This window comes from Aythya marila, assembly GCF_965140915.1.
Source record: "Aythya marila genome assembly, chromosome: 2".
Taxonomy (NCBI): domain Eukaryota; kingdom Metazoa; phylum Chordata; class Aves; order Anseriformes; family Anatidae; genus Aythya; species Aythya marila.
Window position 1 is genome coordinate 34,541,451 of NC_139043.1, and position 17,593 is coordinate 34,559,043.

At 39.5% G+C, this 17,593-nt stretch overlaps 1 protein-coding gene across 6 annotated transcripts in view; it reads left to right on the forward strand.

Annotated features, from left to right (window-relative positions):
* PALS2 (protein associated with LIN7 2, MAGUK p55 family member) overlaps nt 1-17,593 on the forward strand; it is a 56,946-nt gene that overhangs the window by 18,944 nt on the left and 20,409 nt on the right. For 2 of the 6 annotated variants that reach the window (XM_082752531.1, XM_082752533.1), the window contains exons 2-3: nt 11,164-11,285; nt 15,912-16,064. In XM_082752531.1, coding sequence (XP_082608657.1) covers nt 11,169-11,285; nt 15,912-16,064 — 270 coding nt within the window. In that variant the 5' untranslated portion in view covers nt 11,164-11,168. Of the gene's footprint in view, nt 1-8,433; nt 8,523-11,163; nt 11,286-15,911; nt 16,065-17,593 lie in introns of all 6 variants that reach the window. The other 4 variants (XM_082752530.1, XM_082752529.1, XM_082752534.1 and 1 more) reach the window with 4 other exon arrangements.

Consider the following 17,593-nt stretch of genomic DNA (forward strand, 5'->3'; position numbering starts at 1 on the left):
TTTTAATCTGAGCAATTTCCAAATGCTTTTCCAGCATCTGCAATAGAACATAAAATGTGTTTTAGGTTAGAAGTGATAATTCAACTAATACTTCACAACAATATAAAGCTGCAGCAGGGCATGCATGAAGTGTCAATATATGGGTGTGATGTATTGAAAGGGCATGGGGTAGATTTTGGAGTGGCTGCATTGTGATGGGACAGTCAGTTTTTGGAAGTGCTGTGTTTTTACATTCAAAAACATTCTGCTGTTGCTGTGAAATAAGTCTGAGAATGTGTTAATACAGTTTTATGTCACTGAATATCAAAACCTTTTGCCATAAAATTCTTGATCATTAGCATGCCTTAATGTGTCCTGCTTCAGCTTCAACCTGTAGCAGCTGGCAGTCTTAAAAGCAGCAGCAGTGTCTGGATGAAAGACGGTTTCTGGTGGAGTTCCTTGTCTTAGAGCTGGCACTGGAGCAAGAGAAGATCAAAAAAAAGTGTGAAGAAACTGATTTGAAGCCTAGAGTAATAGTAGTGGGACAGATACAGTGTTTTGCACTTAAGGAAAAGGGCAGTTCAGCTACAAATTAAGGTTTGAAGGAGACAGAGTTTCAAATAGATCGTTTGTGTTATTGTGTGTCAGACCAGTGGATTGAGCTGACAGCATAAGGTAACTGTAAGTAAAACCATAGATCACATCATCAATCTATATCAGTAGGGAAGGAAATATTAAAGCTGTTGTGCAAGGCAATCCCGAGACTCCTGTCTGGTGTACTTTGCACAATTTGGACTGTCTATGCTGGAAGAAGGTGCAGACTGGAACGGGTACAGAGAAATTATGTAAGGCTTGCTTCTTTCCTTATGACACAGAAGAGGAGAAAATTCCTTATTTACGTTAGGGGAATGAAAGCTGAAGCATTATTTCCTAGCTATAAAAAACCTTAAGAATAGGAAGCAGAACAGCTTAAGCTAAATGCTGACCAAGCTGACCAAGATTAAGGGAATGGCCTGTTAGGTGATGGGAGTGCTCAGGTGCCTTCAGGCAGAAGCACCCAAGGACCCCTGAGATGCAGCCTCCAGGGAAGCCTGTGGGATCTCCAGTGTTTGGGTTCCTCATGGGATCCTCTGGAGGTGCTGGGACTGGAAGAGTGCTGCTACTTGTACACAAGGCTGTTACTTTTCTGTGAATAGAGTACCTAATTTTATATTCTAGAAGATACCTTGTCCTGTTTGCAGAACCACGCAAAGCGTGCTACAAACTAGCACATGACATAGGCATTGTTCTGAGCCTCGACATTCACATCGTCAATAGAGCACCTTACAGTCCGTGTGAGTTTTAGCTTCCTCCTTTAGAAATATTCCTACATAGCGTGCCTAGATGAAAATGTAAATGCTTCTTATGTGTGTTCATAACAAAACTTGAGCTGCCTGTTCTGTTGTTGCTGGTCTGTCTGTTCTTAGAAGTGGGGCAGAACTTGCAGCTCACAGCTCACCTTCACCCACTGTGACAGTGCTGACTGGTCTCCAGTCTAGGTTAAAGGTGTGTAACACATCCAAAGTGGAGTTCTCCTTTCCCTTTGGAAGACCATTCACTGTTTTTCTTCAGGACTAAATTTAATATTTGCACGAAGAAGGAATCTGATTTAGGAAGGTCTCTTCGCTGATTCCCAATTCCCAGTCAGAATTGGGATAAAGCTAGGATATCAGCGTGATAGATGGTTCTGTGTGTCTTCACTTTAACTTTTCCACTGAGAAAAATAGTACAATAAACTGAATCATTTATTTTTTGTTACGCATAACCTGCTCCTGGGTATATGACTAGCTTTTACTTGTGGTGTACTTGTGGTGTTAGTATTCTGTCAGTCAGTTCTGTGACAGAAATACAGAGGCAGGAAGCTTTGATTCAAAAAGGGTATGTGTTAGAGCTGAAAAGTTAAAACACAAAAGAAAAGCATACTGCAAAAGATGTGCTATTTTGCTGCATCTGGTATGCTGGCATTTTGAACTATAAATACTGGCATTAGCTGCCTGTGGATGTGACTGCAGAGAATACACATTTCTTCATCCAGCTGCTTCTTGCAAAATACCAGGGACGATGATTGGTGTGGTGGAATATGTTCAGCCTGTTGTATCAGCTAAGAGTGGAGTGCAGGATGCCCGTCTGGAATTTGTTGAATTTGTACTGGAGCTTTGGGTACAAGGTTGTATCTTAGACTGCATATCCACCAAATGCTTTTTGCCTTCCTTTAAAAATATCAGCTAAAAATATTCCTTAGTATCTGAGGTACTAAAGTAGTTAAAGCATGAAGGGAATACATTCTTTGATCACCAAAACCAAACTCTGTTCTTGGACATATGCTAGTTTTCATTTAAATCACACTAGGCTTGTGTGACATCAATACATACCTTCCTAAAATCTGCAGCTGCCAAGTAAGAACACTTATAAAAAATGAAATAATTTATTGCAGCCTTTTGTTAAAGCTTTCAGTTGACTTGCTTTTACCCACTGTAGATTGTGCTGTATGGTGACTGAAGCTTTTGCATTCATTTTTTTCTGCATTTTATTTCAAATACGACTATAATTTGAGGCACAAGACAGAGGTTTTAGCTTCTGGCATACTGGAATGCTTAATTTTTTTCGTGCAATGGAAGCTTTTATATATGTTGTCCTACTTGTCTGGACTATAGGTAGAGGCTTTCAGAGGTACGGAATAGCTCCTGTTCCTCCACTGCCTCAAACACATCTAGATTTCTGGATTACTTTTTTTTAGTGGTTTCCTTTAAACTATGCCTTCTTGTAGTTGTGTAATATAATATAAAATTTAGAGGGGAAATGGAAGCAATTTCAAAACTTGCCTCCTTTCTTAGTAGTACCCCATGGGAAGATCAACACAAATAGTCATGAATATTCAGCTACAGCAAAAGCTTTATATATTCATAGCAACATATAACCTTCTCAGAAATTCTCAGAAAAGAAGTAATTTATTTACAGTATTTAGAAGCTGTAAAATAGCATGTTAGCGATTTAGTATTTCATTAATTAGTCATGTGGTGGCATAGGTCTGTTTTTTTTTGTTGTTTACTTTAATGTTGTGAAAATTCTTATATTCAGCTTAAACCCACCGGTGACAGCATAGCTTTTTCAGTGTCACCTGAGATGCCCTCGAGAAACGCAGGCATCTGTAAATGAGCTGATGGTGTTTGTGGGTTTAAACTGAGGCTTTGCATATCACAGAAAGAGCAGAGATTTCCATTTCAGTATAGTTAACAATAAGGGCTACCAGTATTTATTTAAAGGTAATATTTATGTGGCATAGCTTTCCATCTGGGTGAAGAATACCAGAAAGTAATTACAAAGTTAGGGAACTGTTGAAGCTAGGAGGGCCTGGTCTAACCCCCCTGCTCCAGCAGCTGTCCAGGACTGAATCCAGCTGGATTAAGATTCCCCCTGAGCCTTCTCTTTAGGCTGAAGAGTCCCAGCTTAGTCTTTTGTCACAGGAGAGATGCTCCAGCCCCTTCATCACCTTCATGGCCCTTCACTGGACTATCTCCAGTGTGCCCATGCCCTTGTACAGGGCAGCCCAGAATTGGACATAGCACTCCAGGTGTGGCCTCACCACTGCTGAGCCAAGGGGAAGGATCACCTCCCTCAGCCTGCTGGCAACACCCTTACTAATGCAGCCCTGAATACTGTTAATCTTCTTTGCTGCAATGACACTTTGCTGGCGCATCTTCATTGTGCTGTCCCACCTGCGTGCATCCACAGGTCCTTCTTGGCAGAGCTGCTTTCCAGCTGTGCAGCTCTGAAGTGTACCAGTGTCTGGGGCTGCTCCTTCTTCAGGTGCAGGGCTTTGCATTTCCCCTTGTTGAACTTCACGAGGTTCCCCTCAGCCCATTTCTCCACCCTGCTGAGGTCCGTCTGAATGTCAGCACAACCCTTTGGTACATCAACCACTCGTCCTAGTTTTGTGTCATCTGTGAACTTGCTGAGGATGCACTCTGCCCCAACATCCCGGTCCTTAATGAAGATGGTAAATTGATCTCTGGGGTACGACCCACGTGATTTGTGTCCGATAAGAATTCGTGCTACTGTGAGTAATATGTGCAGCAGATGATGTATGGTTTCTAGATTGATAAGAATGAGTTATATTTTGCTTGATGGTAGCATGCAGCTTTGCTTGTTGCTTTTATCACAATTTCTGCTGCCAAATAGTAAATTTGCACTGGAAAATAAAAGCTGGGCATTATGATCTAGTTAATTGTTCTATAGCGACTTACAACATAAAATGACTGGATTTGTGGACAAGGGGCCTCAAGATCATCAAGTCCAACCTCTGACCTAACACTAACAGTCCTCCACTAAATCATATTGTTAAGCTCTACATCTAAATGTCTTTTAAAGACCTCCAGGGATGGTGACTCCACCACTTCTGTAAAGAGCGATAAGGTCACCCCTGAGCCTCCTCTTCTCCAGGCTGAACAAGCCCAGCTCCCTCAGCCGCTCCTCGTAGGACTTGTTCTCCAGGCCCCTCACCAGCTTCATCACCCTTCTCTGGACCCGCTCAAGCACCTCGATGTCCTTCTTGTAGCGAGGGGCCCAAAACTGAACACAGTACTCGAGGTGCGGCCTCACCAGAGCCGACCGAGTACAGGGGGACGATCACCTCCCTAGCCCTGCTGGCCACACTGTTTCTGATACAAGCCAGGTTGCTGTTGGCCTTCTTGGCCACCTGAGCACACTGCTGGCTCATATTCAGCCGACTATCCACCAATACTCCCAGGTCCTTCTCTGCCTGGCAGCTTTGCAACCACTCATCTCCCAGCCTGTAGCTCTGCTTGGGGTTATTGCGCCCCAGGTGCAGGACCCGGCACTTAGCCTTGTTGAACTTCATGCAGTTGACCTCAGCACTTCTGTGCAGCCTGTCCAGATCCTCCTGCAGAGCCTTCCTACCCTCAAGCAGATCGACACACGCACCTAACTTGGTGTCATCTGCGAACTTACTGAGGGTGCATCGATGAAGATATTAAAGAGGACTGGTCCAGCACCGAGCCCTGGGGAATGCCACTAGTGACTGGCCTCCAACTGGATTTGACTCCATTCACCACGACTCTTTGGGCCCGGCTATCCAGCCAGTTTCTAACCCAAATTCATCTGTGCCTGAAGCTTGCAACAGCCTTTCTCTAACAAATATTACCAAGGTTTGTTCATTTTAAACACCTGTACGGGCTTGTCATCTAAACATCAACCTTAGTGAGCTTCAGGTTAAGCCATTTGCCTTTGTACTTTACTATTGAGATTGTTTCTTTACATTTTCTGATACAGTTTCCTCAATACTGGATTTCTGTGTATCTGTTGGCAAGGTCTTCTTGTTGGTCATGTTATTTCTCTGCAAATAAAAAATAATATTTTAATTCAGCTCTTTTTGGAAGTGTGATTCTTTGTTCCCTTTTTATCTCTACTGAAATAATTTTTTTTAAACAGTCCTTTTCTATCCAAAAGATGCAGCTGTGAGGTCCATCTGTTCATCACAAAATGTGCACTTCTTGATTTTGTAGATAAACCGAATAACCTGAAAGAAGTAGGGCTGTAGTATTTAGGATGGGAAGTGTTTGCTTTTCCCTGGTAACATTCGTGACCTTAAGAGTCATGACCAAAAATGAGCAAGTAAGATGTACTTGGGCTGGGTTTGATAAGGGTATGGGCTGCTTGAGTGTCTATTTATAGTTATGCTAAAATAGCTCGATCTCAGCTTGTCAGAAGATGTGGAGAAAATGAAGTAAAGAAAAATCATTTTAATAATTTGTCATTTCTTTTCAACATGCAAAAATTCAGTGAGCAGAATTTGAATTTCCAGAGGAGCATTGGGTCTTAGCAGTTTAGACTGTTCTTTCTTTCCTAATTCACAGCCATGCATGCTCTTCATTTCTCTGATGGGGCAGTGAGGGATGAGGTACGCATGCTGCAGCCAGCAGCTTCCTTCATGAAGCGATCTGACTGTGTTTCTAGGGTAGGCCCACTCTAGTTTCTGAATGAGAACAGGGTCCTGTTTAGAAAAGGTGCCTCCAGGATGTTCCAGTGGAGTGCAGCCCAGAAATACTTCAGTTGTTTTTTAATAGGACTGTAGCTGCCCCAGCCCAGCGCTCCCTGCTTGGCAGTTTTCTGTCAGCAAGCCTGGACGGAGCCTCCTGGTGATGTAGGTGCACGGTTCGTGGGTGCTCGAGAGCTCAGGGATCACTGTACCTGACTCCAGCAAACAACGCAGGCATACTTTGCGTGGGATTATGCAACCGATCTGGGCATGGCAGAGGGACCAAACTGCAGTCCTACAGCATTTGTGTAGCTCGTCTGGAGGCACTTGTAAATGTGCTCTCTGCTTGGTGAACTCAGCTGGCTGTGGCAATGCAACCACAATGCTGTATGTGCTTACTACACAGTGCTTTCCCAGAGCTTTTTACTTTATCCTGGCTTCTGAAACTTTATCTGGAAATGGAGAGCTTTGTCAATGTTTCATGTATTCTTAGTGAGTAGTCTGGTAGTGAATGAACTTGTTTGTACTAGATCCAAATGGTAATTTATTCATAGGTATTCCTTTTCTCAAGCGTAGGCTGCAAAAAATGTTTGGATTTGTAACTGGGGTGAGAAGTGGCCGATTCGAAATAACTTTTTTTTTGTTTTTTCTCCTTCAGTGTGTTAAAGCAGAAATCCATTTCTTTAAAACCACGAGTACCAATGGAAGAAATGGAAACAGCTGTCACTGGTTAAAGGCTGCATGAGCCTTTAACCGAAGGCTAGCCAAATCAATTTTTCTTTTGTCTGTGCATATTGGGTGTCTTGTGAAACTTTTCTTTTGGATATTTCCATCTTGAAAAGGCTTTCAGTCACATAAGATACTTGGTCCCAAAGTTTGTGTATGAGACAAGACTTCAATCTAGCTTTCTAGATTTTGTGTGAAGCAGCAGCCTCACAAATGGTCCTGGAGGTATTCACTGTACCTCCCTGCAAGAACTAGTAGGTTGTGAAAATAAATATGCATACGTTTATTTCAGTATATTATACATAATTTGCTTTTAGTTCCCTGTTGATTTGTAAGCTTGGAGAATAATAAAATGCAATTGAGCTAAAAAAGTCTGTGCAAAATATTCACTCTAGAAAGCTTTCATTTTCCTCTGTGAGTGAGACGTTTGTCTTCTGTCTGCAAATCTGGAAAATTTATTTAAATGTATGCTTCCTCTTCCCTCTACATAGAATTAATCTAGACAAGAATTAGGCGCTGAAAAAAATATCAAATTTGATGGAAGAATCATAGTTGAGAGCTTGTTGAAAACCTGCCTTTCCTCCAAGCGCTGGAAGGGAAGAGTCTGTCATAGCATATTTTACCTCTGTTTGATCTGAATTCACCACTGTAAGGTAAAGTATATAGATTAAACCTTTGCAGCAGAATTCTTTGCTATCTGAAGAGCTATATGTGAATTTAGGAGGAGTTAATTCTGGTTAGTAAGTTTCACATTCCTAAGTGGGATTTTTGTAGTGTTTTGCCTCAGGATGCCCAGTGATTGCTCCGAAGATCAATCAGCATGCCTTCCCCCCACATCTGCCTTTCCCTTTCTGATATGGGGTTCAAATGGCGACCTGGCTGCTCTGAGTGTGGAGTCAAATACGTAGCAGGATTAAATCGTTCAGCGTGTGTACACAGCAGAGTAGTACTTTCCTGCTGAGTCTTGCTCGGGGCTTTCATCCTTCTATGGTTATGAAGATGCTCTGTGAAAATTGACTGTGGAAATCAGTTGTATGCGTGGGTGTGTTCCCTGTTACCAAGCCAGGGGCTTGGAGAGGAGAGTGTAATCTCATTTCCTCACAGGAGTCCTATCTCAAACTTGGTTCTGTTGTCACTTTTCCCTAAGAGTCCCTTTATTTCACCACCTTGTCTCAGCTGAAAGCCTGTTTCTGCTGCTCAGTTCTGACTGCTCTGTCTGGAGGCTGTTGTCAAGGTGTGTTTCTTGTAATGTCTGTATTCCTAGTTGGTTTTGTTAACCATACTTAGTACCTGTTGTCCTTGCAAAAACAAATCTTTTGTTGTGATGAGAATTTGAAGTTTTACCCAGATGGGTCTTGGAATATATATAGATATATCTTGGAATAGATACAGATATAGATAAAAGCTCGTCTTTGGAGGGAGAATGTGGTAAATTGTAGTGCTCTCAAAGTTAGGCTGTTCTCACCAGTTTTCTTCTAAAAGCTGGGATGAGAGAGGCAAGACACCCAGTGGGTAATTCCCCTGAAGGAAAAGCAGACAATTCCTTTCTATTGGGCACCAAAGCACTCCCAAGAACCAGGCTTATGCAATTTGGTGGTTTACCAGGCTATGTGTTTGTTCGCTGTAGTTCTTAGTTCTCACATGCCTGACTTACATTTAAGTTCTGCTCATCTTTTCCCTTCTGCCTCCTCCAGCAAGAAACCTCTAGCAACATTTCAAGGGCAGATTTACCAGATGAGAAGAGATGGGAGGCTCAAAAGGCAGTGTTTGAGAGGATACTTAGGTATGATGATCTCTAAACTCCTTAGTTCCATTTCTTTCTGAGTGGGACCTGATCTTTTAAGTGCAACTTCCCTTTGTGAGTATTTACATCTTCAGCTTTCATCCCTGCTGCTCCAAAGAGAGGATACTTTTCTGAAAGAACTCAAGTATCAGTTAATATCGCTACTTGAAATTCTGTGTATATTTACATTGCTCTGAAAGAGCTTTATAATTAAACCTGGAGACAATGCATCTCCTGCTGGTGGTAGTTTAGGAAGACTTTTTCCTAGGAATGAATAAACAAGGGACTGTTGGATCTATCACGTTTATCAAAGTGTATTTCCCTTTCCTCTCCTTTCCCCAGTTAAACTGTCTGTGGGGAAATCAAATTGCTTGAAAATACATGTATGAAGATCAAAGGCATATGTAGGTAAATATATTGCTTAAACTTTCAAAGCTATTTTTACATGTGAGCAAATATTAGCATTTCACATTGACTGGGAACTGCATTTGAAGTTGGTCCATGACTTGCATAGTAAATTCAAAAGTGAGATGAAAGTGCTTAGCCTAGTCCATCACAAAAAGCTTGTCTGCTTCTCCATGTGTTATTGCCTTTTCTTTTTTTTTTTTTTAATAAAAAATAACATAATTCCTGTTCGAAGATGCTTTTGATGACTTTTGGCAAAACAAAATTTGATTGTGGTCAGATTTTTTTAATAAAAAAAAATATATTTTTTTTTTGCCAGGTGAACATAAAGCAATGAAGTTAACCATATAAACATTGTTCTGTTACTGTACCAGGTAACAGCTGTATAATCTCTTTTGAAGCTTCTTAAAATTTTTCTCACACACCAAATTATTGCTTTACCTTATAGCTGGTTTAACAAAAAAAAAAAAAAAAAAAAAAAAAAAGATACTTAGTGGTATTATATTTTATTCAGCTGTTTGGTTTGGTGACTTTATGCAATGTGTGATCACTAACAGCACTTTGTCTATTAAAAAAGTAGAAACAGTATTGCCTCAAAGTCTGAAAGCATAATGTAAGTGTCATTTTCCTTCCTACTCATGGTTTCACAGAGGACTCGCTTTTTGGAAGCGAGAAGTATGGTTAAAATTATTAAAAAATGAAGTCTTCTGACATTCAGGGCTGTGGTTAAAATGTGGTATATAAGATTATTTGATTGCTGAAAAGTCAGTTCCACTTGGGAACAAGCACAGCCAGAAAATATTTCCTTGAAATGGAGTTTTCTAGGAAGCATTCAAATTAGAAAGTAGGTGTTGAGAAATGCTGTTTGTGCTCTTACTTTGCTGTGTTTCATAATGGCTTTCATTATAAAGCCACGAGGAAAGTTAAGGGTAAATTCTTGTGTGGGAGAAGGAGCATATAGGCTTTCTGATTGTCTTGATGTATACTGCTGTGCAGCATGTGGAGCACTGCAGTACACAGTGGTTTTTCTAGTACTTTTAGCTTCTTGAAGGTCTTGGCAGAAAATTTTTAGTGGGCCTGTGAATGTGTCTGTCTGAGCATGCAACATAACTCTGCGGGAGTTTGAAAGAATACTGTTAAAAACAAGAAGAGTATAGGTTATTCACTAAGATAATACTAACAAGATGAGAATGTTTAGTTGTATGTTGGAAAAGATGGAAAAAAATGTCCGTTTGCCTTGTGAAGGACATCATAACTTCCTTCAGTGCTGCCTCCTTTTGTGCATAGCCAAAGCTTACACATGCTCATCTCTGCAAGCTTGGAACTAGCCTGGGAAGCTACTGCACAAATGGCTAAGGGCTACGTGCCCAAATGCACAAGAATTCTGCAGTACGTGGACATATCGGACCTGCTGCCTAACATAAAAAAATCTATTTTATTTGACTTCATCTTAAATAAAAGGGTTGAAGGACACAGTTATACAATAAATTCTCATCATTCACATCATAAATGACATTGTGGGACAAGACAGCTGGGATGGTAGGGTTTACAGGCTTTTTCATTGGCACCGTTGCTCACTGTCAACCCAAGTTGCCATAGTTCTCTCTGTGAGTTTGTAGATAGCCAGGAAATCCTCCACTGAGCAGGTAAAATATATTTCAAGTTCTAGGATATATTTCCCAATGCAGCATGCAGTGGTGCCCAGTTGGTGTTAGCATCTGCACCACTTACACAGAGTGCAGGAAGTCAGAACTGGAGGTTGTAAGTGACTGTTGGGGATAGAAACAAGAATCATTTAGGTTGGAAAAGACAAAACATTTTAAAACTTGCAGGTGTTTGGTGTGCATAAGGGCTGAAAACTTTATCTGAAAGTAAGATTAGACAAAACCAGACATGAATTAGTTGCTTTTATTGTATTTGCAATATTATGCATATCATATACATAGTTTATACTTGATGATTTTTCCTCAGTCTTTAAGTAGTAGTGAATGTTAAAAGGAATGTGCTGCTTCTGGATTTAAGTTGCTTGTGATAAGGATTTGGATAGATACCTCCCCTCCATCTTTCTAATTATAATAAGAAAGTAGTTTTCCATTTTTTCCACTGCTCTCAGTATGCAGTTGGCTACTTAAAATTTCTAATTTTAATATTGTGGTATTTTTCAGAGTTTTTGCTATTTATCCAAGGCTATTTTGGTCGGTACTTACGTAATTTTTTTCTTTTTCCCTCTTACCAGCAGCCATGCAGCAGGTACTGGATAACCTTACTGATCTGCCGACTTCAACAGGCGCTGAAGAAATAGACCTGATTTTTCTCAAAGGAATTATGGAAAACCCTATTGTAAGATCACTTGCTAAGGTATTTCAAATTGCTGCTCTGAGTAGAATCTGGGAATATGACAATTGTTACTACTGTGTGAACATTGAGTATGGATCTGAGGTATCAGCAGTGGCTTTTATGTTTGGTATGTGTTGTTAAAGGACTTGAAAGAGTTCTTGAAAGCAGATGTAGCGTATTTGGTATAATCTAACTTCTGCATACAGTGATTTATTGGAAGAGTAAGATCTTTACGTGGAAGATCTAGAGGAAAAAGAAAAATTCAGAGACTCCAGAAATAATGTGTTAAAATTATTTATGAAGAAAACATCAAAATGCTTGGAATTAGAAGTAGTTGGTATTAATATAGTGTTGTGACCATCGTTGTGTGCAAAACCCATATGCCTTCCCTCTTCTAGCATTTTTGCTAACGATGAAAAGTGAGAGCAATAACCTTCTTTCCCCCGTGGCGTAAACAGGTCTTGTTGTCTTTGGCTCAAAATGGCTTTCTGGTCAACCCAGTGAGTATTCTCTCCAGGCCCTTTCCTAGATCTCAGAGTAATACTGGGACCTTTGATTAGCAGCGCTCAGATGTGGACTGTTCTTAGCTGTGGTCTTGAATTATGCAAATATTTTATTCTTAGATGGTAGTGCTACTAATTATGTAAGATTTTTCTTATTGTAAGATGTTTACAAAAATTCTTCGGTTTCTGAAATTAAAATGTAGCTTATCATAAGGAGATGCAGTTAGTATTATACAGCCCTTACATTCTTTCTTATTTTTCATAAAAATAGGTTCCTTACATGAGAAAAAACAGTTAACTTAAATATAGCTATCACTTTAATATGAACAGACATCTGAAGAGATGCCCTCTAGGCAGCCATGAAATACTCTGTAAAGCTAAAGAATTGTTGTGCATGGATTTTGCTCAGTAAAATATCTGGAAAAGAAAACATCTCATAAGAGTTCATATAAGAATTCATTTCTCTTTAACTGTTCAAAACCATGGGTTACAAGTGGAAAAAGTTGCATAGCAATAAACTTACAAATACTGGAAGTGTCTCATCTGCTGGTGAGATGACTGCAGAGGGGAAAATTTGTGTACTAAATTTACTGGAGTAAGTTAAAACACTTTCTTGCTTATGTTTTTTTTCCAGCTTCAGTGTCTGCTATATACTTCATCTTTAAATTTTATCATGAAGAAAATTTTCATTGCAAAGCATTTATTCTTACAAAGAATTTGTACATTAATCGCCAATTCCAATTATTGGGAATTTAACGACTAGCAGATGTTTAAAAAAAAAAAGTGCCTGTAAAGGAAACAGACAAGATCTTAGCTATAAACCTGCTTTATCTAGAATGCTGAAAGATTTAACTGTGTCCATATGGCATGACCACACTCATTTTTTTCTTTTGTAATTATTTTGGAATTGAACCCTAAACCCCACTCCTAACCAGCAGAGCTAAATAAGGACAAGAATGAAAACGATAACCCATTTCATGAAGTGTATGTAGTTCATACATACACGTTTGACTCTGAAAATGTATCAACCTTGTTTTTCTATTAGAAAGAAGAGCTAGTTTTATCAGAATAGTGAATTCTGGCCTGACCCTGAGATGGTCAGATTAGTTGTGCACATTCATTTCAGACAGGGACAGAAATGTAAAAGACTTTTCAGTTTTCTTGATTAGAATGATAGCATCACAGAATGGTTGGGACTGGAGGGAACCTTAAAGACCTAATTCCAACCCCCTGCCATGGGCAGGGACACCTGCCACTATGACCAGGCTGCCAAGAGCCCCATCCAGCCTGGCCTTCCACAGTTCCAGGGATGGGGCATCCACAGCGTCTCTGTGCAGCTTGTTCCCGTACCCCACCACCATATTTCTTCCAAATACCTAATTTAAACCTACCCTTTTTAGTTTAAAACTTACACCTCGTTAGTCTGCTATTAAGACTAATCATTATATTGTAGTCAAATAGGACAAAAACAACCAAACAAAAAAACAAAACCTTTTTCTTTTCAGTCCTTAAAATATTAAGGCAATTAATAAAGGTAGTATATGCTTATAATATTTTGCAATGCCAAGTTTGGCTAATCCTTTCAAGTTGCATTAAAGTAATTTCACTCTTCTCCTGTCTAGAATAAAGGTATTAAGCTGGATATTACAGTTGTTTTTTTGGGAGAGGGTTCACTTACTGTATCTTTCCATTCTTCAGCGGGTGGTAGTTTTTTTTGTGTTGAAGTTTGTGTTTACCTATGAACTTTTTTCCAATAAAACCATAGAATCATTAAGGTTGGAAAAGACCTCCAAGATCATCTGGTCCAGCCGTGCCCGTGCCACCAATATTAACCACTAAACCATGTCCCTAAGTAAATGTGTTTCAAGGGGCTTTTGAGGGGAAAGGGAAAGTAAGTGAAATCATTGTAAAATGCATTTTCATGTAATCTATATCTAATCTAATCTATAAACAGATGGTGTCCAGTATTTAGGATTTCAGATTGTTAAAGGCAAAATCCTTATTACCTGAACATTTAATGAATTTAAATACTTGATTTAGCATTGCTGAAATTATGAACTGAAATAAAATATAGTATCTAAGTTTGCTATTCCTTTTTATTTTAAATATTCATACCATTCCATATTCTGCTACTCCCCAGCATAGTACAGGATAAGAGGTTGTTGACGAACAAACTTTCTGTTCTGCTGTATATTGATGGCCTTGATTTTGGGGTGAAGAGTGGGGATATTTGTATTTATATTAAGCATCTTGTTAGTGGTAACATTTTAAAGAAAAGTAGCAAAGGAGGTAACCCAAATTCTCTAATCCTGTAAAAGTTGGAGTGCGTTTAAAAGTCAATAGATTTGGGTTTCTACTTGCTGTAAAAGAAGGGAACTTCTAAAAGACAATACTGTTTACTGTACATGTTATGTACAAAATAGCATTCCTTTACTAAGGAGGATGTGTGTAGGTGCCAAGCTGTATGAATGTTGTAATCATGGTCATTTGGTTTGAGGGTGTTTGGGAATGTCTGAAATGCCTTTCTGTGTGTTAAGTTAGCCTTTCCAGTGACCATTGTTTCTCCAGAAATGGCATTTTATAGATGCGAAGTAAGATTCAATACCCAGTTGATTTCAGGGAACAAAGTTTATTGGATTTAGCAAAATTTTATTTTAACATCTGTTTTAAAGCACTGATAAGCAAGTAGATGCATGCACATACAAATTATAAATATATAGAAGTATATATGGAGGAGTCTTAAATTGGTCTGATTTTTTTTGTGTTTTTACCTGCCACAGCAATTGTTAACTTCTTGTTTCTATAGTGTTGTAAATAACTCTTAATTCAGAATGTGTTGAGAGTCTTAGCTATTTTTGGCCTCCTCTTAGTCCCTAATTTTTGATAAAGTGCTCCCTATAATAAATAAGCAAAGCATTTCAATTTATGAGGCATTTCTCTTGCAGCTCAGATCTCCTACCTTTCCTTGAATTTAAGTGCCTGCAATGTTTAGGAAAGTGTTGTATCTGCAGCAATAGCTCTAGAAAGATGAAAAAGTAATCCCAGAATCACAGAACGCTTGAGGTTGGAAGGGACCTCTGGAGGTCGTCTTGTCTAATGCCCCTGCTAACCCTAACCCTAACAGGACCACCCAGAGCTGCTTGTCCAGGATCATGTCCTGACATCTTTCAGGTATCTCCAAGGCAGGAGACTCCACCACCATTCTGAACAGCCCGTGCCAGTGCTCAGTAAACCTCACATTAAAAAAAAGTGTTTCCTGATACTCAAATCCTGCTGTGTGTCGGTTTGTCCCTCTTGCCTCGCCCTACCAGTGAGCACTAATGGAAAGAGCCTGTCTCTGTCTTCTTTGCACCCACCCTTCAGGTATTTTCTGCACATGGGTGAGGCTCCTTCCCTTCTCCAGGCTAAACATTTCCAGCTCTCTCAGCCTTTCTTCACAGGAGAGATGCTTCAGTCTCTTTGTCATTATAGTGGCACTTCACTGGACTCTATCCAGCACACCCATGTCTCTCTTGACCTGGGTAGCCCAGAAACAGACACAGGACTCCAGGTACAGCCTCACCAGTGCTGAGCAAAGGGGAAGGATCACCTTCCTCAGCATGCAGCCAACACTCTCACCCTTCCAGCCCAACATACTGTTACTCTTCTTTGCTGCAGACCTTGTTCAGAATTCCCTTAGTTATGCAGGTTTTCCTGTTGAATTTGTCATTCAGGTGTCTCTGAGTAGGAGGAGCTTCAGGTAAATGTTTCTCAAAAGCAGACTATATCTTTTTGAGCAGATCCTGTATTTATTTTTTGTCCTTCTAGAAGATACACAAGTACTAGGTTCTGAAGCAGAAAAGATGTGAGACATGATACTGTTCAGAGGACTGTTTGATGTATGTAGATAGCATGGAGGTTATGGAAAGTATGGACAGGCAAGCATATCTGACAGGTGCTGCTCGTAATTTTTGTTGTGTCCAGTAGTTAAGGATGTAAAATCCTTCAGCATTTATAAAAACAAAATGTATGTATTGGACTATATGTAACTGTTGCTGCTTTCCTGCAGAAGGGTGCATCAAAAATAATTGAAAAGTTTATACATTGCAAGTGCTATTTACTTGAAACTTACATCATAGTCTTACATATTTATTTTATTTTACAGGCTCATGAGCGACTAGAAGATTCTAAACTTGAGGCTGTCAGTGACAACAATCTGGAGCTGGTGAATGAAATTCTTGAAGACATCAGTCCCTTAATAAATAAAGATGAGAACATTGCAGAATTGGTTGGAATACTGAAGGAGCCTCATTTTCAGGTGCCACCTGTTTATATTACCCACTCTATCACTGTACACATACAAATCTAAGTTTAATAACTAAACTGACCTGTAGCCAATTTTAATGTAGGATTTTACTCTGAATGCATGGTAAAGAACTAGTCATGAGGTTAAGCATGAGCATTATTTTAGTCTTTGGTATCACCTCTTTCCTATATAAGAACATAACCAAACCTTTTGTCAAAGTATAAATGTGCTTCTTTTGGCGGACACGTATGGAGTCATAAAAACATTTTTGGGTGTACAAGTTAAAAAAATATGGCTTCTTTTTTTTTTTTTTTTGAAGTTTTCAATTTTATGTTATAGGTGCATTTCCATTTAACGCAGGCATGATGGAAATAGGGAACGCTTTAACACCTCAGCCTTTAATGTAGTAGCTGTTGTGATTGCTGGTAGTTCCTCTGCCTGCTCTGGAGAACAGTATGTTGGCCTCCCTTGCATTCTTATTTGTCCAAAATGGCATCATGATTAAGACTATGGTTTGGAGACTTACTGTTGGATGAACCTTCAAATCACTCTTCGATCTCACACAGATCCCCTTAGTAGAAATTGGGACTGGACAGGGAGAGGATGAGTTTGGAGGAACTGGTAGTTACAATGCAAAAATACTTTAGTCATTCTCTGTGTGTTTGTTTACATGATCTTCTAATTAGTTTAGTATCAATATCAGACTTACAGTTACGCTCTTTGATTCTCTTTTGGAACCTATTTTAAAAATTCATGTCATGTTTATTACATACTCTCAACAAGGTTGCCTGCTCCTTTCACTGTACCATCGGGTGAGTCATGGGTATGCAAGAGAAATAAGCTATTTCTAGGGCTCCCTACTTCATTTGTTGCAACACCTGGATGGTACACAAAGAGTCAGGTAGGAAGCTAAAGAAAAAAGTCTACTTAATGGCTAAGACAGGTAAATGCTGCCTTTGAGAATTAAACTACCCTTCACTCTGTTAGAATTACTGAGTTCACTTAAAAAGAAGCCTGAAGCTGCTTAATCTTGTATTTTTTATTTTCCAAGTGCTTGTTGTGAGACATTTAGTCTCATTTGCAGAAACAATGAGCAGTTTGGGCTGCTGCATACAGCCAAAAAGCAGCTAGCTACTGATTTTGTAAAAATAGATCTGATGTAACTCAGTTTGGAAGCCTAAAATTAGAGTGTACTTTTTGGCCCCTAATTTTGTGTTGCTGTTCCCCATCTGGAGGCAGGCATTAAGACCAATTAAGGGCAAAGTTGCATAATTTCAAGGGTTTTTATTTAACTGATATCATAGTAATGACCACTCTAGAAGAACTTCTAAGAAAATTTGCAGTCCAGGATGTGGATACAATTCTCTTCTTGAGTCTTGGGGAGACTCTATGTCTCCCTCTCTAACGAGGAAATAGAAAAATAACTAATTACTACAGAATTGCTATCCTTTCTGCCTCATTTGTTCCGGGGAGACATGTTCCAAATTCTGCAAGAAGGGATCTGTAAGGAAGAAAGAAAAAATTCCGTGTGACTTGTAATT